The 25,923-nt window shown below is 55.2% G+C and overlaps 6 protein-coding genes across 6 annotated transcripts; 3 read left to right on the top strand and 3 right to left on the bottom strand.

Moving 5' to 3' along the window:
- Positions 1-1,295: 1,295 nt before the first annotated feature.
- Positions 1,296-5,431, top strand: NCS54_00559200 (Alpha-mannosidase; the record flags this gene model as incomplete). The annotated part of the gene is made up of 4 exons (XM_053151089.1): positions 1,296-1,300; positions 1,920-2,234; positions 2,291-4,031; positions 4,079-5,431. 4 exons carry the CDS (start codon positions 1,296-1,298, stop codon positions 5,429-5,431), a joined length of 3,414 nt encoding a protein of 1,137 aa, XP_053007064.1.
- Positions 5,432-5,898: 467 nt separating this feature from the next.
- On the bottom strand, positions 5,899-7,217 carry NCS54_00559300 (Hypothetical protein; the record flags this gene model as incomplete). The annotated part of the gene is made up of 3 exons (XM_053151090.1): positions 5,899-6,434; positions 6,487-7,039; positions 7,098-7,217. 3 exons carry the CDS (start codon positions 7,215-7,217, stop codon positions 5,899-5,901), a joined length of 1,209 nt encoding a protein of 402 aa, XP_053007065.1.
- A 1,268-nt stretch (positions 7,218-8,485) lies between these two features.
- Positions 8,486-13,686, bottom strand: NCS54_00559400 (Hypothetical protein; the record flags this gene model as incomplete). The annotated part of the gene is made up of 6 exons (XM_053151091.1): positions 8,486-9,936; positions 9,992-10,391; positions 10,441-12,268; positions 12,332-12,815; positions 12,886-13,507; positions 13,672-13,686. 6 exons carry the CDS (start codon positions 13,684-13,686, stop codon positions 8,486-8,488), a joined length of 4,800 nt encoding a protein of 1,599 aa, XP_053007066.1.
- Positions 13,687-17,866: 4,180 nt separating this feature from the next.
- NCS54_00559500 (Hypothetical protein) lies at positions 17,867-21,258 on the top strand (the record flags this gene model as incomplete). The annotated part of the gene is made up of 12 exons (XM_053151092.1): positions 17,867-18,356; positions 18,403-18,671; positions 18,730-18,912; positions 18,964-19,444; positions 19,504-19,651; positions 19,696-19,923; positions 19,974-20,417; positions 20,473-20,700; positions 20,749-20,853; positions 20,902-20,986; positions 21,060-21,165; positions 21,224-21,258. The coding sequence occupies 12 exons, from the start codon at positions 17,867-17,869 to the stop codon at positions 21,256-21,258; spliced, it is 2,802 nt and encodes a 933-aa protein (XP_053007067.1).
- A 1,003-nt stretch (positions 21,259-22,261) lies between these two features.
- On the top strand, positions 22,262-23,654 carry NCS54_00559600 (BTB domain-containing protein; the record flags this gene model as incomplete). Its single annotated transcript, XM_053151093.1, has 3 exons — positions 22,262-22,501; positions 22,559-22,739; positions 22,798-23,654. 3 exons carry the CDS (start codon positions 22,262-22,264, stop codon positions 23,652-23,654), a joined length of 1,278 nt encoding a protein of 425 aa, XP_053007068.1.
- Positions 23,655-23,886: 232 nt separating this feature from the next.
- On the bottom strand, positions 23,887-25,332 carry NCS54_00559700 (AB hydrolase-1 domain-containing protein; the record flags this gene model as incomplete). The annotated part of the gene is made up of 1 exon (XM_053151094.1): positions 23,887-25,332. Exon 1 carries the CDS (start codon positions 25,315-25,317, stop codon positions 23,887-23,889), a length of 1,431 nt encoding a protein of 476 aa, XP_053007069.1. The 5' UTR covers positions 25,318-25,332.
- Between the last annotated feature and the right edge of the window lie 591 nt (positions 25,333-25,923).

Consider the following 25,923-nt stretch of genomic DNA (forward strand, 5'->3'; position numbering starts at 1 on the left):
ACATACATCGATGATACCTTTTTCTGGCACGGGATATTTTGGGTCTGCTGTTGCTGTTGTTTTCCTTGGGCAGGATTGCTCACCTGGCACATTGTGGCTCAGCCAGGCGAGCAAACGTACGTACTACATCAAACCTCTACACTGTAAATGAAAGATATTTTCATCCGCATACGCGCCAGACTACTTTTGGACATGAGGGATATTAGATACCGTTGACCGTTTCGTTTCATGTATAAAAAGAATTGCCCGTTGTGGAAAGATGAGTGACAACGTCAGTGAGAGTGAGAGTGACAGCTCAGGGACCAGGGCCACAGGCTGCGCAACCGCGGCTGAGTAGTTTCAGATGGAAGGGCGGTGGCACATTCAAGCAATCGAAAGGCTCTACAAGAGGAGATGGGAATTTCGCTTGAAATGGGAGGACGGCGTTTGTGCGTACTGTACGGAGCGGCCGGGAGAGGAACAGGTCATGACGGGGCGGGCATCGTTCGATGGTTAGGGCTGCCTGTGGGTGCCTCTCTTTTACCCAGGCCTCTCCCGAATGGCTGGCTGAGAAGACGGGAGTGAGAGGAGAGAGGAAGGAGATGACAACGTTAGATAAGCCGGTTCTGCCTGTGTCGAGGGTCCATTGATGAGGGGGTGAAAGGAAGGGGGGGACTGTGACTGGACCTGGTTCCTTTTCTGAGTTTTCTCATGCTGCAGGGCAGGTCAGATCTGAAGCATCTCTGTAAGATGGCCGTTGAGAAAGTGAATTTCTTCGGGTATGAACGGAGGAGGATATGATGAGGCTGGGACTGACGCTGAGATGGACCCGGTATGGCTGCTGGTCTGCAGCAGAGCTGAGGGAGGCTGCCTGACTAACAAGAACCTCGGTCGAGTCTCCTGCGTTCCTTCTAAATCTCTCATACAAGCAACTTCATTGAAAACCCAACTCAATCTAAGCCAGGCGTATCCCATGGTGAGGCTTAACTATGTCTTGCGCAGGAACAGAGTTTCCAGGCACGACGGAAACCGCCAAGTGGATAAACACAGAGTTTCCAGAAGGAGCAAGAGAAGTAAACTGCAACCTTGATTTAACTCTGGGCAGGTCTCGTGAGATTTGATTTCAATTCTTCTCTCTTCACTCTCCTTGAATGCTACCCTTTTTGTCACACTCATCCTGTCCTCGTCGTCTACCTTGGGCCGGGCCCCAAGTACTATGATACGCCTTCGGTCCTAAATCAGCATCCCTTTACTGTCCTGACTCTGATTTCTGTATACGCCTCTTCAACGGCATCGATATCCCATCACGATTCAACATGAGGTATGTGCGTCTTCCATCACAGTTCACGTCTGCATCAAAAGACACACCCGCCCCGCACGCCACGACGCTTTCCCCAACCCTTTGGCCCTCCAGAGTTCATGGTCCAAAAGTTAGCGGGCCCGCTCCCCCAGAACAGGCATTGTCATAGCGCTCGAGCTCCAGCAAGTGCCTGGACCCCCTGCACTGAAGGCGGCAATGGGTGTGCCAACTGGGGCGGTGTTCTGTTCTGGGCGATTTCCCCCGCTTCTCAGCTTGGCGTGTGAGGGCAGCTTGTCAGGAATAATGCGTGCATATTGTGAGGATGTGTTGGTGGCTGTGTGTTTAACCTTTATGTCTGGTGTGGCGATTGGTGGCACAGTTAAGCTGCCGCGTGTGGAAGGAAGCTTGGGAGCTCACTTGACCACTAACTGTAGCTGCGAGACGGGAGCTTAACTGAGCTTCTCGCGTCTCACATCCTTCAATCGCGCATCAACAACAACATTGAGTTCATCAATTCAACCATATAAGCATTGCTTCTTCCTCTCCGATCGCATTCAATCTTCCCTCGCAAGCGCTCATTCCAGTCCCTCACTTAGCTTGACGTCATCATCGTCAAGCGTCGCTCACCACAACTCGATAGTACCAACGATACCCCCTCCGATCATCCGCTCTCCGTCCCGGCGGCCTGTCCTCGACATTCTCCTTCGCCCGAAAGCCAGCAGCAGCATCAGCTCTCGGCAAGGCTTCGCCGCATCTCGAATCGATCTGCTCCTCCTGCTCCAGGTCATCCGCTCGACTTCGATACTATGGGTGGAGGCGGCGAGCTCAAGGGCTATGGCTCTTCCTACCCCGTCTTCGCCGAGCGGCCCGTCGGCGTGCCAAAGACGAGCATTCTCAAGGGCCGCATTGAACCGTTCTATAAGTCAGGACAGTACTATAAGGTGAACCTGCAGGCGTATGTCATATCCGTCCTCTTTTGGCGCATGGCGGACGAACTAACTGATCATGCAGGAACATGTACAATGCCAGGTACTCGGGTAAGCCTCACGTTCAACTCTCCGTCTGGGATGCACCAGATCTCTCTCGCCCAACCTTTGATGAGGCTGTGCGGCACGAATTCAGAGAGACTCACACTGGTACCTCGTTCGGCCCATCATGGTCCACCCATTGGTTCAAGGTGGTACTGCGCATCCCCGATGACATTAAGGACGAGGAGCTCATTGAGCTTCACTGGGATGCCAGCAACGAGGGCACCATTTGGACCGAGGATGGTGTCCCCATTCAAGGCCTCACTGGCAGCGGAGAGCGCATCGAATGGATCATCCCCGACTCGTTCCGCGACGGCGAGGAGCACACCATCTACATTGAGATGGCTTGCAACGGCATGTTTGGAAATGCTCCTAACGGTACCACCACCATTGCACCGCCGGATCCTAACAGGCGATTCAATCTCTCCAAGGCCGACATTGTCGCCATCAACGTTCCGGCTCGCAAGCTCCATATAGATATGTGGGAACTTGGCGATGCTGCTCGGGAGCTCCCCGAGAACTCGGCTGAACAGAACCATGCCCTCTCGGTCGCTATGAAGATCATCAACACCTTTGAGGTGAACAACCAGGAGTCTATCCTCAAATGTCGCGAGATTGCCCGAGAGATCCTTGGTCCTGATGTCGACTCTCACAAGGTATACGAGGTGGGCAAGGAGCCCGTCGTCTTCGGAATTGGCCACTGCCACATCGACAGCTGCTGGCTCTGGCCCTGGGCCGAGACGAGGCGCAAGGTTGTCCGCTCCTGGACGAACCAGTGCGATCTCATGGATCGTTACCCAGAGGCTACCTTTGCCTGCTCACAGGCGCAGCAGTACAAGTGGCTCAAGCAAGATTATCCTGCGGCGTACGAACGAGTCAAGCGCAAGGTCAAGGAGGGCCAGTTCAACCCCATCGGCGGCAGCTGGGTTGAGCACGACACCAACATGCCCAGCGGCGAATCACTTGTTCGCCAGTTCTTTTACGGTCAACGATTCTTCGAGGCCGAGTTTGGTTCCCGATGCCGAACCTTCTGGCTGCCCGACACGTTTGGATACTCGAGCCAGCTCCCTCAACTGTGCCGCCTGGCCGGCATGGATCGCTTCATGACCCAGAAGCTGAGCTGGAACAATATCAATAACTTTCCTCACACTACGTTCATGTGGGTAAGTCCCGATGGAAGTCAGGTCATTTGCCACATGCCTCCTTCCGAGACTTATACCGCCAATGCCGACTTTGGTGATTTGAAGAGAAGCATCGCCAACCACAAGACCATGCGCGTCGATAGCTCATCTCTGCTTGTCTTTGGCAAGGGTGACGGTGGCGGTGGCCCTACCTGGCAGCATTTCGAGAAGCTCCGACGATGTGCTGGCATCAGCAACACTGTTGGTGGCATTCCCAAGCTCAAGCTTGGTGCAACAGTTGATGACTTCTTTGATCGCCTCAACCACAAGGCCAGTGAGTTCCCTACCTGGTACGGCGAGCTGTACTTTGAGCTTCATCGTGGCACATACACGACTCAGGCGAACAACAAGTTCTATAACCGCAAGGCCGAAGTCCTGCTGCGAGATCTTGAGCAGCTAGCCACGATTGCGTCGCTTAAGAACAAGTCGTACAAGTACCCAACAAAGGATCTGGATGACATGTGGGAGTCAGTTCTGCTCTGCCAGTTCCACGACTGTCTTCCAGGAAGCAGCATTGAGATGTGCTACGACGACTCTGATAAGGTAAGCAGTTATGTCTGATTAAAAGGGATCTCTACTAACTTTTCTAGGTCTATGCTGAAGTCTTCGAGACTGGCAAGCGTCTACTGAAGGAATTGTACGACTCTCTTGCCGTATCTGAGGGCGTCACCAGCTCTCTTCGCGAGTCAGTGGCCATCAACACTCTCCCTTGGCACCGAAAGGAACTTGTCGAGATCTCCAAGTCTGAGGTCGGTGTTGCATGCGGCGATGGTCAGTTGTTGGCTCTCCGCACGTTTAAGGCCCAGGGGGACATGCCAGCTGTCACTGTCATGGAGAAGTCGCCAGATGTCTTTGTCTTGCAAAACAACCAGCTTCGCGTCGTTGTCGAGGATGGCGTCATCACATCCCTTCACGATCTTGTCAATGACCGCGAGGTCATCGAGAAGGGCGGCAAGGCCAACAAGTTTGTCATCTTTGACGATATTCCACTCTATTGGCAGGCATGGGATGTAGAGGTCTACCACCTCGACGCTCGCCGACAGGTTGAATATGGCAAGACCAAGATCTTTGAGCAAAAGCCTCATCGCGTCACCTTGGTCACCGATATGAAGATCAGCAAGGACAGCTCTATCAAGTCTTACATCACCCTCTCAGCGGCCCTTGATGGACAGCCCTCTCAGGTTGACTGCTCAGCCGAGGTCGACTGGCATGAGGATTCCAAGTTCCTCAAGGTCGAATTCCCTGTCGACATTGTCAACACCGAAGCCTCGTACGAGACAGCCTTTAGCATCACCAAGAGGCCAACTCACTACAACACAAGCTGGGACATGGCCAAGTTTGAGGTGTGCTGCCACAAGTTTGCTGATCTCTCCGAGAGCAACTATGGTGTGTCGATCCTCAACGACAGCAAGTACGGGTTCGCGACGGCTGGCAAGACGATGCGTCTGTCACTCCTTCGTTCCCCCAAGGCCCCCGATGCCAATGCCGATATGGGACAACATTCCATTAGATGGGCCATTTTCCCACACAAGGGCAGTCTATCGTCGGCCACCGTCAAGGCTGCGTACGCTCTGAACAACCCCCTGAAGCCTCTTTCAGCCTCGCAGGCTACCATCAAGAGCATCTCTGGTGCACCCATCAAACTGGTGAACACTGATGAATCTGATTCACTTGTTCTGGACACCATCAAGCGAGGACATGACGACGCAGATGTCAGCCGCGACGAGGGTCTGCACTTCGGCCGAGGCCGGAGCATCATTTGCCGTGTATACGAGTCTCTGGGTGGGCGCAGTCGCGGCATCATCCAGACGTCGTTTGACGTCAAGCGGGTCACCAAGACCAATATCCTGGAAGATGAATTGGAAGAGATCCAGCACTCCGACGGCAAGATACCCATTGAGTTGCGGCCATTCGAGGTTGCAACCTACAAGCTCGAGTTGTAGGATGACGATGAGTTTGAGTGCAATTGTCCGCCCTCAAGCATTCCCGTGTTTTTCGGTATTTGATTGTGTTGTTTTGAATCAAGTTAGTTAAGTTAGCTGCGGTTTACTGCTAAGTTGGGGGTTATGCGGGAGATGCTAGTCGTCTCTGGTAGAGTATCAAGACAGATTGATAAGGATACAATGCCGAGACGGTCTAGGATGGATACAGAGGACAGAGAACAGAGCAAAACTTGATTGAGCAGCAATAAATGCATCTATGATTCCAATTCCCTAAACGCCATTTCCTTGATAATCACCTAGCAGGTAAGTAAATATGGTGGCCGAGCTAAGAATAGACAAGACTCGATCAAATCGACAAGACCAATCACTCAACAGGGGGAGAAGTATCCTATCCTACAGTCTCCCCATCGCCGACTCCTCCTCCCCCAGCCATTAGATCCCAAATTAAAAGAGACAAACAAAGCTGTTTAATGAGAATCATCGGGGAGTTCCTCAATGACGGTCTGCACCATATCAATGAGCTCGTTGATATCAGGCCTCTCAGCAGGCTCGACACGCAAGCACTTCCTCACCACCTCACGGATGGGCTCACTAATCTCGATAGCGGGCGCTTGCGGTTGCTGTTGCTGCTGCTGGGGTCGCATGCTGTTGTTGCGCTTAACGCCGGCGGGACCCTCATCAGGGAAACGCCAGTCACCACCAAGGACGCACAGGGAGAGAGTGCCACCCGTCTCATCAGAGCGCATCTCGAAGGGGGACTTGCCGACAAGACAGGCGTAGAGTGTGCAGCCGAGGGACCAGATGTCGACCTTTGTGTCGATGACGGTGCCCGTCTGGACGTCAAAGAGCTCCGGAGCGCGGTAGGGCATGGTCGAGTGCTCGGCGGCCGTATCTTGAATCTGGAGGGCGAGGGACTGTGATGTTACGGGGATCGGGGATGGCGCCACGGAGCCAAGGTCCATGAGGATGGGGGTTGAACCGGCATCGTCGATCATGATGTTCCCTTCAGGGCGGGTTAGCATAGACGGCAGTTTCGGTTTGTCTGCGGCACGTACCTGGCTTGATATCACGGTGGGCATAGTGCTGAATTGACCTGCCGCCGCTTACTTGGTTCTCATCCTCGAGCAGACCTCTCTCCTGCTCGCCCTCCTCTTCTTCCTCAGTCCGCTTGCCCCTCGTGTTATTCCTCTCATTCCGGTGCAGCTGATCCTCCTCGTGGCCCATATCCATGCGCTCGACGGCGGGCCTGTAGTCGTGCATGGCGCGCAGGGCCTTGCAGACGCCGAGGAAGAGCAGCATGAGGCGGCGCTCAGGGAAGCGATCGTGGTTGACGAGGTTGGCGTTGATCATGTCCTGGAGGTTTCCGCGCTTGTAGTACGGCAGCAGGACGTAGACAGTCTTTGTCGTCTCATCTGCGCCGCGTTCCGTGGCAACCGAGTGGTCGACAGCGGAGATGATGGTCGGGACATGTGAGAACAGGCGATAGGCGTCCACCTCGCGCATGGCCTGCTGCACCGACTCGGCGCCAAAGGGACATCGGATCTTCTTGAGGGCAAAGAGCTCGTGGGTCGACGTGTCTTCGACGAGGTAGACGTATGAGAAACCGCCCTGTACATAGAGTCAGCGCTGATGCAGAGAATGCGCAAAGCGTCTAGCTGCTGCTCACCTCTCCCAAGAGCCTTAGGATCTTAAAGCTTCGGTTGTTGATCTTGAGATTGGGGTTTCCGGGGAAGCAGTTGAGACAGTTCCCGAAGGAATAGAAGAGGTCGAGGAGGACTTGCGCCATGGTGGATGGATGCGCAGTGTAGATATCCGAGCTTGTGTGTGTTGCAATAAATTATCGCCTCTGCCCTTTAGAGTGCGTTCGATGGGTTGAGGCTCCCTAGGTCGAAGGAATGGGGGCGGAATCGGTCAATCGGGATGGTATGGATCGCCAGGAACAGCCGCAAGATAGCTATCGTGTCGCAATTGAATGGGCTATCAACAGAATAGGTACAGGTAACGTCAGGAAGGAATTCGTCGCTGCGCCTATGGTATATCAAAGAAGGGAACCCGCGTCGGCGAGATGACGACGGAAAGAGACTAGTGTTGGACAAGCAAAGCAGAAAGGCAAGATGGACGGCCAAAGTGGTCGAGATTGATGTTGTTTCGGCTGACGTTGGAGGTTGGATGGAAAGCTGATGCAGGCCTAAGCTAAGCCACTGAAGGAGGCCAGCTCAGCCCCAAGGACTTGGGCCGAGCGCCACGATTAACCCGCCCCGGGAATGGGAAACACAGGGCAGGCGGCAGGTACCAGCTGCCAGGCGCACCTACCCAGCTAACGTTAGCGAGCGGGTTGGCATGGGAAGTTCCAAGCACTCCGCCCGCTGCCCTGCCCTGCGAGTAAGAGCACCTCACCCACGGTACGTACCGTTTCCCCCAGGGAGTGCCGCGGGACGGTGCCTTCCCTTCCCTCTCCCGACCACGCGGGCATCCACCCACATGAACGGAAACGGTCCTTTATTGGTTCATCTCGGAGCTCCACATATCTCCGGAGAAAGTGGGGCTACTGTATCTTCCCCTTTTCGTCTCCAACTGAAGCTCACTCCTCACTCACCCACAGCCGCAGTATAATAAGCACAAGAGCACTCTCAACAGTGTCTTAAACATTTCATTGTGTCGTCTATAGGCTAACTCCCTCCCGCAAGTGCTTTTCACGGTCTCTTACACAGTCATAAAAGAACAGGTTTCCCTTCCTCTCCTCTTATATATATCCTCTCAGTTCTCCATAGTTTCCTTGTCCAACTCGCCATCGCGCCCAGCTTGCAATTGAATACCACCCAAAAAATAACGTCCACAACACTGATACCCTGGGTAAATATTTATACGCCTCGTAAGTAATGCATGTCTACGCGAGGGTTTACAAAAAGAAAGAGTAAAAGAAGAAAAAGCGCAGACGACTCCTTGCTTCGTAAAAGATAGCTGCCGTTGTTGAAAGCAAAAAACTCCTGTTCATGCCAGATAGCCCCATGCAGGGCTTCTGAGCCATCATGGCTTAAACCTTCTGGATCCACTTCACGATAGTAGGTTTCGCAATGAAGGACTAGCACTTGCTCCATTCATCGGTCGGCTCTCCGGTTGCCGCTGGCTGATTGAACCCGCCGATCCTGGAGGCTCGTGTGGTGGAGGAAGCCCACTTCGAGAACCGGGCGGGCTCGCATGAGGTGCTGAGAATGGTGTTCTCTGCGGATGTAAGCCATGAGCAAATCCGTCATTCCTCGGCGGCGGAGGTGGAGGTGCTCCATTGCTCATGTTTGGCGGCGGTAGATGTGCCGGGGGACCATGGTGTCCATGGGGCTGGTACGGGTGCACATATCGCGATGGAGGCGCCGGTCCGTTGAGTCTTCGAGGAGACGGGGGAAGTCCATTGACATAGGGCGGTGACCCGTGGTGGTTTACGGGCAGCGGCGCAGGAGGCGGAGGACCTGACAGCGGTGGGGGTCGCAGAGACGAGAGGTGCGGCGGGTTGTGAAGGGGGGGAGGTCCTCCATTGAGATGCCGAGGAGGCGATCCGTGCTGGCTTCCAGGTCGAGCTCCCCAGTCGTTAAATGAGGTTCTTGGTGGCGGTGGAGCCGGGTATCCGTGGGGAGCTGGTGGTGGTCGGGCCCCAAGAGCATGGTCTGCGACATGAGCTGGAGCCTGCATTGGAGGAGGCGCTGTCTGAGGGGGGACATGAGACGGCCAGGCGTAAGTAGCAGGGTGCGGTTCTCGGTGGCCGGGCATGGCCTGTGGCGGGCTGTGTAGAGGGTTGACGGCCGCTGGCACACTGGGCTCCCGCGCTGGTGCTGGAGCTGGCGCTGGCGCTGGCGCTGGCGGAAGTGCCATCTCCACCATTGGAGGAGATCGCCGCGGCGCATGTGGCTTCGCGGTCCGCTGGGCCTTGCGGCACTTGTGACACTGGAATCGCCTCTGTTCCACAAACTTCTGGGCCTCACTTCCAAGAGTACCATAGTGCCCGTTGGTGAGTTCGCGCTCTTGAGAGTTGTCAATCGGCCACCACTTGGGACTGACATCGATGCCGCAGGTGATGCAGACCTTCTCTCCCGGTTGTTTGGCGTCTGAGACGGCGTCCTCAGTCTCCCCACTGCGCTGCTGGCTCCATCCGCCTGCAGGAATATTCGTCGTTGACGACCGCCGTAGCCCTGGCTGAGTCGTTGTTCCCGTCATTTTTGCTGCAGTCGTCATCAGATTGGCCTTGCGGACGGTACCCGTCAATGTGAGATCGGCCTGTTTAAAGTTTTGGACGTAGAGCTGCAGAGCATTGAGCCCCGACTCGTTGACAATATCGTGCATACGATGAACCGTCGTCTTCGCTGGAGCATGGTCCTTGCACCAAACGGTCGCCGACATTGTGCCACTCTCTCCGCCGATTGTCACAGTCGTGACTTGGTCCCGACGGGAACTTTTCACGGGAGTAATGTCGAAGCCGAGAACGTGTCCCTGCTGCCGTGCGCATTCCACATGCACTAACATGTCTGATTAGCATGGATGCCATCTGCTTGCTGCACGTAGAGTACTTACTTGGTATACGGCATTGATGGCACGAGACGCAAGCGCCGTCCTTCTTGTTACAAACCTGGCAAACCTCGTCGTACTTGCTCCTGGGGATTGAGGGAATGCCTTCTGAAGGCTCCAGAGCCTTGGCATTGCCGAATTTGACTTCTGGTGTCCAGATTGCGCAGGTTGCGTGAACCCAATTGTTGTCGGCGGTCCGTTTGAGAGGCTCGCGAGGGTTGACTGGTCGATTCATCTCCTCCTGCTTCTTGCGGTAGAACTCGGCCGCCTTTCGGGCTTTCTGGACATCCTGACGTTCCCTCTCGCGATCCTTTTCCGACATCTTCTTCTTGTGGTGTGTGAGCTTTGGTTGTTCCACAAAGTCGTACTCAGTGTAATCAACAGGACACAGGACACACTTGTAGTGCTGCAAATCACGTTAGCACACATTTGCAGATGAGCACGGTATCACTTACCGTCGAAACCTGGGGGTTCTTGTCGTTAGCACACATATCGCAGATCCATTTCTCAGGGTTGCGGTTATCCATGATGCCATAGCAATTGCGGTGCACAGTCAGGCGACACTCCCGACAAGACAGGCGTTGGTCGCCTTGTGGCTCCATCTGACCGCATACAGCGCAAGGTAGCACTCTGGGCTTGGGCATCTCGGGCGCCGCCGCCCTTTCCACGCTCTTGTCCTTCTTCTTCGATGTGGTAGAGCCCGCCACGCTGGCCGCGTCCGAGTGATTGTTGTCGGCATCCTTGTCTGAGGGGGCAGTCTTGAGCTTCTTGCGCGGCGGTTCTTGTCCATTGGTCGTCGAAGCAGTTGTCGAGGGAGTCGGCGCTCGCTCAGGTGTCATCATGCCCAGATCTTTGGCAGCCTGCAACTCCTTGAGCAGCTCTTCATCCTGCTTGCGCTTCCAGGCACGACCACCAGACTGAGCCACCTTCTTGGCCACCTCTTCCATGTCCTCCCATCGAATGGCATATCTGCGCCAAAGCTCCGCACATCGGCGGCATAGAGCCACAACGCGCTCGCCACCCTTGTCCTTGTTCGCGTTCTTCGAGCCGTTCTCATTGACGAGTCCGGGAATCGGGTTTGGTGCACGTCGCCAGCTGCGCGAGTTCGTCGTAGAGCAGAACTGACATACGAAACCACGCTTCTTCTGGTTCGCCTTCTCCGCATCGAAAGCCGAGTCGTCGTCATTGTCTGCAACATCATCGGCGAGCTTGCTAGCAGCAGCCTCAGCCCGTTTGGCCTCCTTCTTGCCCTTTCGACCCGACATGTTGGCCAAAACCTGTTTACCACGCTCGGATTTCTTCCAGGTATAGTAGAATCGGGTGACCATGCCAAAAGGCATGGTTTTGACATGCCTCTTGACAAGGTACAGTTCAGATCCGTACTTGACGACTGCCTCCTCAAACTTCTTCAATTCTGTTGGGGTCAATTCGGGTTCCTTGAATGCCGCCTTTTCTGTCTCGGGGACAAGTTTGATTGCACGTTTTGTGTCGAAATCGGTGCGGAACAGTGTGTTTGCGGCAACGTCCTCGAGGTTGGTTGATCGTTCCGGTAGTCCGAGTCCCTTGGCCATCGCCTTGGCCTTCTCCATATACTTGCTGATTTCGTCGCTAGAAATGACATCCTCTGAAGGGGGCATCCAAAGTCGCTTTGACGTGCACTTGGGATCATCTTCGTCGTGATCCTCGCCTCGGACGGTATAGCCAGGAGGCATGTCCTGAATCCACTTCGGTCGCTTTCCGCGCCAGGCCTTGTCAGCTTCTAGGGCGGCCTGTGCCTCCTTCGACTTGGTATCCTTCTTGCCATTTTTCTTGGTCTCGGGCGGCTTGACATACTCCACAGGCTTTCCCGGCCATGGCAGAACATTGGCCTGGTGGCGTGGGCCAATTCGTGTGCTTGCGCGAGGGTAGATTCTGTCGTCGTAATCGAGAGCATCCTCGGGTTTGCAGTGCATACCCAAGTATCTATAAGGCCAAAGGCTTGCCTGGTAGATCTGTTCGGCAGTTCCCTCGTGGGGTCCATGATTGTCCTCGTCGGGGCTAGTGCGGCCTGTGTCGACTCCCTGCATCTCCTCATCCTCCTCGTCCAAGAAGTCGTCATCTTCGCCGTCAAAGCTGGGGTCATTGACATTAGGGGTGTTGCGAGCCTCCAGCTTCCTCTCCTGCGCGCGACTGCACGCAGCGCAAGACCAGGCGAATCCTCTCGAGGGCTTTTTGAGCAGGGGCGGCTTAACACAATTCATATGATACGTGTTTTGACACACGGCGCAGTCAACCGAATCGTTGCTGGAGGCATGAGGTCAGCCACGGGACGTGGGTGGGACGTGGGGCAGGGGGTGAGGTACGTACCTGGCGCAATAGCCGGTGCATCTCCTGCAGAGCTTAACGGCGCTAGTGAGCTCCTTGCCACGCCCCTGCTCAACTAGCACGTATTTCCAGCGCTCGTCGAGCACCTTTTTCACGTTGGCAGGGACGTTGACAATCGAGCGCGTGGGGATCAGGTCGTAGTTCTTCTGGATGTACCGATCATACAGCTTGTCGTACCAGAAGCTGTCGGGCGTCTTGCGGTAGGCGTCCAGGCTGGGGATCTCAGCCTTGTGGCGAATCTGACACTTGCCGCGGAGCGCAGTCAACGGGCTGATGTCTGAGTGCATCGTCGCAAACACATAGCGCGTGTCCGGGGCCTTTCGCCCAATGTCCTTTGGCCGGTAGTACCAGTTGATGCGGATTGCGTCCACGGGCTTGCTCGTGTCATTCTGCGCGTGGAGGAACTCCATGATGCGGCCCAGGTAATATGGTTCTCCTGGTGGCTCGCAGACAAGGTACACATGATCTGCATCACCGGGTTAGCCACGCTCTGTCCGATTTTACGGTGGACCTCGGAGGGGGGGAAAGTATGTTACCATTTGCTTCCAGCACCGTGCCATCGTCGGCCACCATCCGCCCGTCGACGGGTCGTGCCTTGCAGTCGTCAAAAGTCAACATGTTGGTTTCGGGCCACGAAATGCTCGTAGTCGGTCCAGAGGCCGTCGTCGCCTTCTTAGACGATCCATTAGCGGAGGCGCCTTGGCTGGTGGGCCCTGCCGACTGGTTTGCGGCCTTGCGCTTTCGTGTAGGCTGCGAAGGTCCCGTTGAGTGAGTGGTGGTGGACGCATTGCTTGAAGCGCCCGGCTGCTGCTCCTTGGAGGCATTCGCAGATTGCCCGGCTTTGGCCTCGTCCGTGCCAGCCTTACGTGAATTGGCACCGCCACGGGGCGGCGCATCACCGTTCGCGGCGGCACTGGCCTGTCGCGATGACTTTTTGGAGTCGTGGTCCTTCTTGTCGTGATAGTAGTCGTAGACATCAGTGTCGATGTCCTTGTCCTCAGCGTAGTTGGGGCGCGAGGTGCCCGTCCTGTTACGAGAGCGAGTCCCGTAGGGTGACGCTGTGTCTGTGCCAGCGTCCTTGGCCGCACCATCAGAACCTGATTGAGTGGTCATCGGGTCGGCCACGGAGTGAGCTTCAGGGTCTGAAGCTTTGGAGTCCTGGGTGATGAGTTAGAGAATGGGTCCAATCGCGACCGCGCTGGCACAGCTCGCCGCTTGAGTGAGAGAGAGCGAGGTGTGAGAGCCGAGGCGAGTAAAAAAAAAAAATGATGGGTAAGAGTGTATCAAGTGAATGGACTTCAAAGATAAAGAGAGGAACTCACATTTTGTTGTGCCATGACCTCCAGCAGAAAATCACTTGCGCAACAATGAGATGAAGTGAATCGCGTATGGAGGCATGCCCGGAGGTGATGGGTTGGCGGAGGAGGGTGCGAGGATAGAAAGGGCGCGAGAGAGATGCCGAGATTCGCCTCTAGGCGAGGGGAAGTATAAAGAGACCACAGAGACAAGTCCCGAGTATAAAGAATAGAGATGGAGGCTCAACCAAAGTAAGAATTGCCCACCGTGATGGAGTGGAAGCAAGGTTGAAAGAGGAAGAGATGATTCCCAGGCGCCGGGAGCAGAAACGTTTGGCACTCCAAGAGCCCTGGCCAGCCCGTCGATGCATGGATCCTGGCCCACACTCTGCTAAAGGAGCACGGGGGCGGTGTTAGCATGAACCCTCGAGGTAGCGCCAGGTAGCCGCTATCACGGCTGATGCGGCCTGTTTGCCTCTCCCACCAAGCCTGTCACCCCAACACGGTGGCTTGCACCCCCGGCACGATGTTCGTGACCAGGTGTCTACATGGCACCCTAGTGCTACCTCAGTCTCCACGGGGGCCCATCTGGGACTCGCAGCACGACGGGATCTCAACCCAACTCTGAGCGTGCCCACGGGTCCACGGGTCCTCCCACAAGAGCAGACCATGCCGGGGAGAGGACCACTACAGAGCCGGTCACCACCAGACTGGGCCCGCCTCCATGGACGATACGGCCGGTTTGTTTTTTGGTGGGAAGATTCCGTGGCCGACCAAGATCTCGCGATGCCGGCCGAGGTCGTCGCAGCGCAGCCAAGCATGGGCCATACCTAGAGGACAACAACAATCTCTACTCACCAAAACCCCAATGGATGGGTGTAAGGCGATCTCGAGCATGTCCGTCGACAAGGGGAACGGGACACGTACCAAATATGGCCGGGCTGTCCTCTCGTCTCGTCTCGCTTGCTTGCCCTCCGCTCCTAATCAAGTGCGTTTTGCCCCATCGTCTCTCTGGCCGCCGATGCTCAAAGACGAACGTGCTTCTTTCTGGGGGCAACCTAGCGGTGCCTGCTTGGGCTGGTCAGCCATGGATATAAGCCCTCCCTCTCGATTCGACAACCTTTCGGCTCCGCCATCCATGATAGTTCCCCCCATGCCCGTGCCATGCCGAGTTCGTCATGCGCCGTTTGACCCAGATCGACGTCCATGATGGCTTCTACGCACCATGCTTCTCTGGTTTGTATCGCTGCTGCAGTCAATCACTCGCGCTGGTCGGCAAGAGATTTCGCCCAGAGGAGCAGGCATGAAACCTGTCAAAAATGTGAGCTTAGACAAGGAGCATGGGGCAGCGCCAAGTCATCCGTCGCCATCTCGCACACCCTTGCACGCCCTCCCTCGACTCAATCATTGTCAACGGAGTCGTCGCTATCAAGCCCCGTACCTCCATTGTGTGCTTGTGCTCCTGCTTCAGGGCGACAGGGAGCCGGGGGTCTTCCATAGGTCCCATCACCTAGGTATGTTTCCCGACAAGCGATAGCGGTTGCGCCCTCTCACTCTCGTTTTGCCAGGAGACGGGACTGAGATGACGTTAATATACAACGCCCACGTCCTTTCTTTCCTTCTCTCTTGCTGCCTCTCCCCCATTCTCTCTCTCCATCCATTCTCTTCCCAAGACCCTTGTCGTCATCCCGGCATTTTTCCCCCTACCAACTAACACAGAGTCACAGGCAATGACGAGCAAAGGCACACCACCCCCCAGAAGCCATGGTCGCAGATCATCTCATCATGCCTCAATTCCGGTACTTTGAATGCACGGCACGCGGTGAAAGGAGCCTTTCCAACAGCCCGTACTCACCAAACAGGTCCGAAATGTCGCTCTCCATCTGCATCATTATCTCGACACGCATCAACAATCATCAATATTGTCGAGTTTTTTAAGTTGCAAGCAAGGAAGTGATGGCATTATAGACAGCGAACCATTACCAACGGCATGGGGCCAATCTGTTAGGGTCCGCCTACCGTAGCACTAGGCGTTTCCCCTCAAGCATCCGTGGACCCAGGCCAGATCCAGACTCGAGAGCCGGCCAATTTCGCGCCAGAAAAAACGGATGTGCGGTGATGATGTTGAGATCCTCGTGGAAGCTGACGGAGGCAGTCGGTAATAGGGCTAAGGATTGAGCTGGCGTAGTAAAGAGCCAGCTCCACCGGCGTGGCCGGGGCTCCGGTTGGATGGGTGCCCCCGACGCCCTGGCTTCCACTTCCATTGCCTGCAGCCAGTGTGAGTGTGAGTGTGAGTGAGTGGTGACCAGCCATCCATGGCCGGTACGTATCCAATCCATCCGTCCACTGCATCGATAGAGTCCACCTCATCTTAGGGGACTTCTTTCGAAGCCACCAAGACATGCCGCCCGCCCTAGCAGATAGACGCAGCACTTTGTCCGCCTTGACTTGACTGAGAGCCCGTCAATCCATCCCTATCAGGTCCCGTCCGTCCTTCTCTTCTCCCACGCTGGCGCTCTTCCCTCTCTGGAAAAGCCTGGCGTGGCCCCAGGGTGGATGGATGGAGGGTGGCATGCAACTGGGCTTGAAGCCGCCCCCGCCCCTCCCCCCTGTTCGGACAGGCTTTTTCTGGACCACAACCATTTCGTACCATGGCCCGCCTGGGAATGTCTCAACTCCCTCGCTGTCGCAATCTACCAGACGTTGGCAGAGGCGACCGCAAAGATCAGCTAGGCCTTGTCGACACGAACGTTTCATTCGTCCTGTCGAATCCGCCCTCTGTAGCACATGCCAGTCATTTTAGCCGGCCGCCTGAGCCAGGGCCTGAGCTTGCTCGCCAGAGAACAGCCGAGATACTTGGATGAGGCTCTTGAATGCCTTCCCTTCCCCGGGGGGAGGGACAGAGCGTACGGTAAGTAGGTTGTTCGACCACTGACCCAGTATGGGTGGCCCAAGTTCGCGAGATTGGGTCAATTGCATTTAAATCACACAACCATTATACCACTCGGGCATGGATCATGGTCAGGACAAGCAACGGCGGGCATGTCTCGGGGATGGTGGATGGCCCAGCGATCAGCCGATCCGATGGTAGAGTAGGCTCCGGGACGCGTGCATCTGGCATCTCGCTGCTGCCAACTCTACTGTACAGCACGATTTCATCAACAACAACAACAAGAGGGGAGCGGGAGCCCTTTGGCTTGGGCCAGGGCTGCAGAGAATGCTGCACTACGCTGTGGTCTGCATGGTGTTGTCGTCGAATCAAGATTCAATGGATCGAAATGGCACCCCCAAAACCCCGCCCCTCAAAAAACGTGAAGGGTCGTGGGGCTAGGAGGGAGGTATGGAAGCCAGCAGGTACTTGATTCTAGCGCAGCTGATGGGCGACGACGTTTCGATTCGGCAAAGCATGAGTATCTCGGTCCAATCTCGAGTGCAAGGTATATGCTGCATTAAAATCTCAGAGGAATGAATTTTGGCAATTTTTTGGTCGTGAGACAGAAGCCCATTCCCTTGGTCGTCTAAAAGTGACTTAAGCACGACGTTGTAGGGACAAGCATGACGCCGCATGGCTGGGACGCCGCCCGCGAGGTACCAAGGAACAAGGCACTGCGTCGGCAAACCACAACTAAAGGACAACGGGGAAGCGAGTCGCTTTGTGGACGATTTCGATATTTGCATAATATTCCCGCAGCTCAGTGAACAAGTCGGCGAGCCCTACAGCCTGACCAAGAGTCTTCAGCGAGGTCTCACCGACCCAACAAATACGCAATGGATGCCAGGGCGCTACCGACGAGAAGCACGACCGAAGAGACAGGTTTATGCTGGGCGGTCGGAGAGAACCGCACAGGGTTCATTCCCGGCGGCAGGCCAATCACGGCGCCATATCTTGCCGCGGGGCACCACTCAGTCAGAGCCCTGCAAATCGGCTGCAGCTTGTCGTGTGGTGTCAGGAACGCCCCGCGTTTGAGTGGCTCTTGCCTTCAAGCGCACCTGCCCAGACCGCAAACCTGTCCTCCCTTGACCACCTCTCGCCCACGTGACATCGCGTTTCTGCCTGTCTTTCCTGACACGTCTGGACGCGCGTGTCACGTCGCCTTTTTCAAGGAGGATCTTTCTTTGATGTCGGAGTAGCTGGAGATGCTTGTGGCCGTTTTCCATTCCTTTTTCTTGATTTCTTGCTTTCGTTTGCTTTCATTGTCCTTGGCTTGTCTTGTTGCTCACGATGAAAAGTATACGAGGGTTGATGCACACAACTAGTGTTGAAGCTGCCCATGATCGAAAGACAACATTCGCTACCACATCAGTTGTCGGACACAAGAGGAGTCTATCCAACACCGGAGATGATCACAAGCCTCGACTATCCACATCTCGGACCACTGTCCAATTCCAGCGCGCCATCAGTCTACCCAGTGCTCCTCCCAGAATCTCTCCTAGTCGCATTGTGAACCTCGACGAGCGAGTCGGACCCTCTGAGTATTCTCAACGGAGATCGATAGCTGCGACTCCTACAGCCTCTCACGACCCCGAGTTGGCTCTGAACCACCCGACATATGGCCTACCACGGCATTTGGTGGACAACTTTGCTTCTCTTGGCATCAAGCAAATATACCCATGGCAAAAATCTTGCCTCAAGGGACCTGGCCTCTTGACAGGAGAGAAAAATCTCGTCTATTGCGCCCCCACCGGTGGTGGCAAGTCGTTGGTTGCTGATGGTGAGTTGAATGCTGGAAATGAGGGGCGGAAACTAATTGGTGACAGTACTTATGCTCAAGAGGATATTGGAAGAAAAGGGCACAAAGGCACTTCTTGTTCTGCCCTATGTGGCTCTTGTTCAAGAGAAAGTTCGATGGCTTCGAAGCGTGGTGCAGGGATTGCGCCTTGCGACCGAAACAGTCATCGACGACGATAAGCGCATCTGGCGTCGACGAGCAGACGAAGGTACGGTCCGTGTCGTTGGTTTCTTTGGGGGTGGAAAAGTCCGAGCAACATGGGCAGATTTTGACATTGGCGTCTGTACCCTGGAAAAGGTCGGTCACCCCCAGGCCTGCGCTTCCCGGTGCTTGGAAATGGTTAACAATGAACCAGGCGAATGCGCTTGTAAACACCGCAATTGATGATTGCTCCATCACCAAGCTTCGAGCAGTTGTGCTTGACGAGTTGCACATGGTTGACGATGAGCACAGAGGATATCTTCTAGAGCTCGTGGCTACCAAGCTGCTGAGTCTTGAGCAGCCTATCCAAATCATCGGCATGAGCGCCACACTTCCGGTACGTAACTACATCTCCGACCAAGGTAGGTTCGTTAACACTTCCCGGCAGAATATGGACTTGATGGCTCAGTGGTTGGACGGTCATTGCTATGAAACTCGCTACCGGCCTGTTCCTATAGAAGAGCATCTTGTATATGACGGAAATGTCTATCCCGCGGGTTCTACCAGCAGCCTCATAAGGACCGCGGCACAGCTAAATAATCGGCCCACCCAAACACAGTCGCTCACTAAACCTATCAGGCGGATTGAGCCATCGACGCACAAGGAACTTCGTGATCCGGTTCTCAATGCAGTCGTCACGCTCGCTTGTGAGACTGCAACTTCTGGCTTTGGTGCCCTCGTGTTTGCTGGCAGCCGTGACATGTGCGAGTCGGATGCTCGATGGATCAGTCGTGCGATGCCTCCTCCAAATGAGCTCCGCCCCGAAGTTGTCGATAGGAGAATGGATCTGTTGGGCGAGCTTCGAGGTTTAAATACCGGCGTTGACCCAGTGCTGGAGGAGACGGTGCTATATGGAGTCGCGTTTCATCGTATGTCATAGATCTGTTTTCGCTCATAAGCCTTGTTTGCTAACATGATCAGATGTGAGAACCCCAAACAACAAAGGGAGTCAAAGCGTTTCTGACAAAACAGGCCGGTCTAACAACTGAAGAGAGGGATCTCATTGCAGCGGGATATGATGATGGGGTTCTTCTCGTCTGTGTCGCCACTTGTAGCCTTGCGGCTGGGATCAATCTGTTAGTTCCCCTCACTGGCTTCAATGATTCACTAACGGTTCCAGGCCTGCAAGAAGAGTAATTCTTCACAACTGCCGGATGGGGCGCGAGTTTGTTGGGCCGTCCATGCTCAGACAGATGCGAGGGCGCGCTGGAAGGCAAGGCAAGGCGCCTATCGGGGAGACATATTTGTGTTGTCGAGAAAACGACCTTGAGCAGGTTGTAGAGCTCATGAATGCCGAGCTGCCCCCAGTCACGAGCTGCCTCAACACTGAAAACCGTCGCATCCAGCGGTAAGTACTGTGCTCGGATATCCGTGCGCCCATTCACTGACAGAAGGCAGCGCGCTGTTAGAGGTCGTCTCCATCCGCCTAGCAACGAGCCATGAATCCATCCATGACTATTTCTCTAAATCACTGCTGAGCCATACTCATTCAGGCAAATTTGTCAACGAGTGCATCACCTCAAGCTTGGAAGAGATAGAGCGAATGGGTTTCGTGGAGCGTGATTCTTTTTCGATGCTTACTGCAACGCAACTTGGCAAAGCCATTGTGGCATCAGCAATTGACCCCGATGACGGCATCTTCGTCCACAAGGAGCTCAGCCGAGCGCTTCAGGCGTTTGTCATGGATGGGGAGATGCATGTGCTCTACACATTTACGCCAGTTCAGGAATTCGGCATCACGGTAAATTGGCAGGTATTTCGAAATGAGATGGAGGGTCTCGACGAAAGTGGTTTGCGGGTACTGCGACTCTTGGGGATCAAGCCCACCACGATCCTTAGATTGTGAGTCGAATTACATGGATCCCATACAGCTTCACATACTAACTATAGCGACAAGGGCTCAAGGTGCTACCCTCCGAGAAGTTACTCCAGAGGAGAAACAATTAGCTCGTGTCCATCGCCGTTTCTACCTTGCTCTCCAGCTGCGAGACCTCTGCAATGAGGTACCGATACACCTGGTGGCACGCAAATACGACGTGCCTCGCGGGACTGTCCAGAACCTTTCGCAGACGTGTCAAGGCTTCGCTGCGGGGATGATCAAGTTTTGCGAGCAAATGGGATGGGGGTAGGTGTCTCGCAAACTGAATCAGGCTGCACAACTGACCAAGCCCAGTGTCATGGCTGCAGCTCTGGACCACTTCTCAGACAGACTTATTGCTGGCGCAAGAGCTGACCTGTTGGCACTGGCCAAGATCCCCTTTATCAAGAGTCGTACAGCGTAAGTGGGCTTCCCCCTTGGGAAGAAGCTGACGTTAACGAGGCACAGTCGTGTATTTTGGGAGAATGGATTTCGAACTGTCGCTACGATCGCCAACGCAGATCCAGCGGAATTGCTCCCCGTGTTAATGCAGGTGAGGAAATCAAATCCAGCTTGGGCCGATGATTCAATGCTCAGACTTCTAACCTTGACTTTGAACCTGGCAGGCCCAGCCAAACAAGATTCGACTAAAGGGGAAAGACAACGACAAGTACGAAGAAAAACTGATGGTCAAGGCAAAGGTGATATCAGATGCCGCCAACAAGATCTGGAGTAAGTGGCCATTCTGCCTGCTTGGCTCTGCAGTAATACTGACTGTTGCACTTTGAAGGGCTCCAGATGCAGGCTGAACTGGAGGAAGAGTAGGCTCCTCTCGGTGGGTCGGTGTCTCTTGGACTAGAGGTAGGCATGATGGCGATCCTATTGCCTTCCCGCAGCATGTCGATTCTTCCCTTGTTCGCATGAACGAATCAAGATACACTCGATGATGAGATGAATAAACTTTACCAAAGCCCAGGCAACCAATTGTGGGACTTGTTGATTGCGCCGGTCGCGGGTAGAGTCACAGCGAAGGAAGCCAGGCCTCAGGCAAATGGGTCGTTTGGATGCAGCGTGTGATGGCATGCAGCACAGTGGATGGGCCGGGCTGGCAGCTCGGGCGGCGGAATGAGGCGCGGGCCTCAGATGTGCGTGAAGGCTCACGTCACCGAGCATGGATGGAACATCCGACACGGAAAGGGAACCGTTGTACGCGAGACGGAGACGGAGACGCGATCTTCGGCATTGCAAGTCCCTCGGGACCCAGGCGTGGCCACCTACAGTACAATACCCACGGTATCCAAGATGATTGCTGTCCAGTACATGGATCCTTGGCGAGTGTCAGGACGGGCACACGATGCGGTCAGTAGCCAGGCGGCCACGCCCGGGCTGGCTGCATATTGCCTTTGCGGATCTACCAATGCGGTATGCGCATAAATTGTCTGGTCGCCTTGTACGGGTGCACAAGGTTGTAGGCGTCGGCGCCATACTTGTTCTGCGCAAAACGGCAGATAGAGGTTGGGGGCTGCGCCTCGCCATTGGCAAGTCGCCAAGCACCCACATGTTTGACATGTCGTTGGTTGGTGTGCTCACGGCGCGTGTGTGTGGTTGTGCTGGTGCGCCTTGGTGCGTGTGTGAGCAGTGAAGGCCTGCCTACCTACAGGCAGATACTGCTACTGTACTATTTCTGTTCGGCCAGCGTTCCGGCCGGTTCTTACTTGTAAAGCCTTCTTTCCGCGCTCGCGGTCCCTCACGCGCTCACCTGGATCTAGACTGGACTGGATATACCTCCACTTGATTCGATTCATCGTCGTGGAATCGAATCGCCAGGATGGCCCGAGCCACTGAAGCCGGTGGCACAACCGTGACGGTCCATACCCTGGCCGAAGCCATGAGTGCGCCTTCGGGCCCGCCCAACGTCGTCGTGCTCGAGAGAGACTACCAAGAAGATAATGAGAAGAAGCTCCTCAGTGCCTCCGAGGATCTCTGGATCAGCTCCGTGGATGGGCGGTATTCGTCCCCGCCTGTACCAGTTCGGGTCGGGCCCTTGAATAATATCCAGACCTTCTACGTGTGTCCATGACCCAGCAGCAGATGTGACAGAGGAGGCGAGCTAATAAATCCTCAGATTCACAAAGATATCCTCACCCGGGCTGAGTGGTTTCGGAAGGCTCTTTGCGGCGAATTCAGGGAAGCTAAGGAGCAAGTCATTGACCTGCCCGAAGAGGACCCCGCGATATTTCACTTCCTAGTCGCTTTCCTATACGAGGGTCGCTTCGAACCTATCCGGCCAGCAGCGAGTGCCCTAGGTGAGTAAGACAGGTTCGCTGTTCATTGTCTGATGTGGATAGGCTGACTCTATCTCAGAACCAAAGATCGACAAGGGAAAAGGCGTCGAAGTAGCCCCAGAACCAGCAGAGGCCTCAGACTCAGGTTCGTCTGACAATTCATCTGGCTCAGAACGTAGTTCAGGTAGTCCAGGGCCGGGATGGAGATATCGTCGCCGACGGCGTGTGCAACTGAGACAAGCCGCTGCGGACCGGAGCCAGGAGAAACAACCCGGTGTTCATCGACCTGGGTGCGGTTGTCCTCGATGCCTCGCCAGACGGGATTTCGCCATGTGCTGGCACTGTGGTGCTCGTCGGTTCCCTGGTGAAAATGGAGGGCATAGAGTCCAGGCTCCTGGGCGGCATCCGCCGCCAGTGCCCTACCGACCAGTCCAGGCCGGCCCGCCGCCTTTGCAAGACCATCCCGTGCGTATCCAGGGCGAGGACTTGCGGACATGGCTTCTGGCTTACGAGCTCAACCTTGACGTCTACATATGCGCCAACCGCTTCCTCATGGACGACTTTCGCAAGGCCGTGATGCGCTCATGTGTCGATATGCTAGAGACGGCAGGGGCAGATGCCGCACAGACGGAGGTTCTGCAATTGACAAAAAAGCTATACAACGGCGTACCCGAGATCGACCCCTTGCTCAAGATGGTGCTGGCACGAGTGGGTTTCCTCCAACCCCTGCTGTGGAAACGAGCGCCAGAGGAAACAAGCGAGTTTCTGGTTAGCAACCCAGAGCTAGCTGCTGCGATACTGAGGGAAACAGTCATGAGGCACGATGCCATCTCAGGGGTGGCGGTCTTTCCCTCGATGGAACACGCAGGGGAAATGGGGAATACAGCATATGAGAATGAAAGGCAGCATCTGGAGAGGACGATACCCTACTATTAGCATGACAGGATGGAGGGCAAATAGCAGCAGGATTTAAGAGAAGGACTTGACATCTTTACGACATGGGTGGTATTCAGTTCAGGCATCGAGAGGGGGAAAGACTGTGCCTGGCAGTCAGCAGCACCGCTGTTTTGTCCAGACCCGTGGGATTTTGTATCTATCAGGTCGCTACATGGATGCATATTGTGATGGCTCCCCTCCCTTTCTATTTCAGCGGCAGCATATCCCATCTCTAATCGAGGACGTCGTCCCTCAGGCTAAACAGTTGTTGCAGGACCTCCTCCGCCTTGGCCCTCAGGGCAGAGTGGTACATGACGTTTGTCTCGAACGTCTTGGCCTTGACCAGCTTGGCCGTGTCTCGAGCGAAATCGTAGTCGACGTACATATCCTCGACATAGGATGCGGCATAGACGGGGACCTTGTTCTGGCGGAGTTTCTCCTGGTCGTATAGCGCAGGCCAGTCGTCCCGGTTCGCCAACAGCTCAGCCTCCTCGCGCAGGGCTTGCAGCTCCGGATATGTCTCAAATAAGAATGGGAAGATCATCTCGCCCGAAAAGTACAGCGGGCCGGTTGTCAAGGCAGAAGAGAAGTCTGGGTCAAGCCAGGGGAACGATTCAAGGGTCTTGCCGACACGGTGAGCCGACCAGCGAGAAGCCGAGCCGGGACCGTCGCAATAGATGGCCTCGTGGATGATGGCGTAGATGATGTTGGTGTCGAAGGGATTCCAGCCCTCTAGTGGCACCAGGGATGCCCTTGTAAAGAATCCGAACTGATCAAGAGAGGACTTGAGGTGCAAAATAGCCGAATGGACGTTATCAAAACCCCCATGGCCGCCAAAGGCAAGACCCATTGTCAAGAGGCGAGGAACAGTGAGTGAGCCACCAGAGGGTAGAGGAACGCCTCCATCTTTACTCTCGATGTATTTGGCGATCTGACGAACGGCTTCGACGTCCTCGGGGAATTTAGCATAATACTGCTCATTACGCTCCACCACTCGTCGGAACGTCGCCTCGTAGACCTGATCAGGGCTCTTGCCGACAGGAGCAAGGCCACCAGTCAGGAAGACCTCCCTAAGGCCCTCCGGATGCATGGAGAGGTAAGACAGTGCGACGAAGCCTCCGTACGACTGTCCAAATATGGACCAGGGCTGCTTCGGCGCCGACCATGAGGCGGTCAGGCACTTGCGGACGGCCTCACAGTCGCGGACCGTGTTGTCCTGACGCATGAGGCTGAGATACCGCGCCCGACCCTCAAGACCGCCTGGCACGAGGTTGAGCATCTCGGCACTCACCGGAGTGCTCAACCCGACGCCACGGTGGTCGAGCAAGAGGACCTGATACCCCTTTGCGAGGGCGGGGCGGGTGAGAGGATGGTCCTGAGGCTCCCGGTTGCCAAAGCCAGGTCCCCCCTCGAGGTAGACCATGTAAGGCTTTGGTGCATCACCAGCAGTGGTGTCGTCCTCGTCATCCTCGGGTGGGAAGATGGGAGCCTCGTGCTTGCGAACGCGGCGGGCAAAGAGCGTGATGGAGGGTCCCTCAAGATCTGTGTAGTCGAGGGGCACCTGGAAGAACAACTCGGTGACGCTCAGCTGGCCGGGGAGGACATGTGAGGTGCTGCTGATGAGCTTGGCCGGGGGGATGGTGAGGACGTCGGGGCCAGGCATGATGGGCGGTGTATTTGAGACGGGTGTTGTTAGCTGGGTGACGCCGAGATGGTTGATGGTGGGGTTTGGCGGTTGAAGCTCGCTATCTGAAGCTGCTGTAGTGGGTGCAGGAGGTCGGACACGGTGAGACCTCTGCAACTGGGCCCTGATCAAGGCCTCTTTTGTACAACTCTGGGCCAGTTACTGCCAATTGACTGCCAATGTGGTGTGCTGGCAGTGCGCAGTGTTTATCTACAATCTGCAGGTGGTATGTCGCTGTTGCTGCTGTATCAGCGCTGTTTGTGCCCACTCTGGGGAGCAACCTGCAGCATCACTTGCAGGCTGACTATCGAGAGGTAGCCAGTTCTGGGTAGCCAACGGGCGAAAGAGTATTTGACGATACGATAGGAACATGTTATTCGCTATCTACAACCTGGTTAGATCTGAAAAGAGTCGAGTTGCTGCCAGATGGTGGGCATGTACAGGGTAGCAAGGTCACAATGACCACCACTACAAGGGTTCAGATGACAGCCTCCAGGTCGAAGCGTCAATGCCTATTCGGAAATATGACATGAGATGAAAGCAAAGGCAGGCATAGCAATCATGACAAGCTATCATACTGTACTG

This window comes from Fusarium falciforme, chromosome 4, assembly GCF_026873545.1.
Source record: "Fusarium falciforme chromosome 4, complete sequence".
Taxonomy (NCBI): domain Eukaryota; kingdom Fungi; phylum Ascomycota; class Sordariomycetes; order Hypocreales; family Nectriaceae; genus Fusarium; species Fusarium falciforme.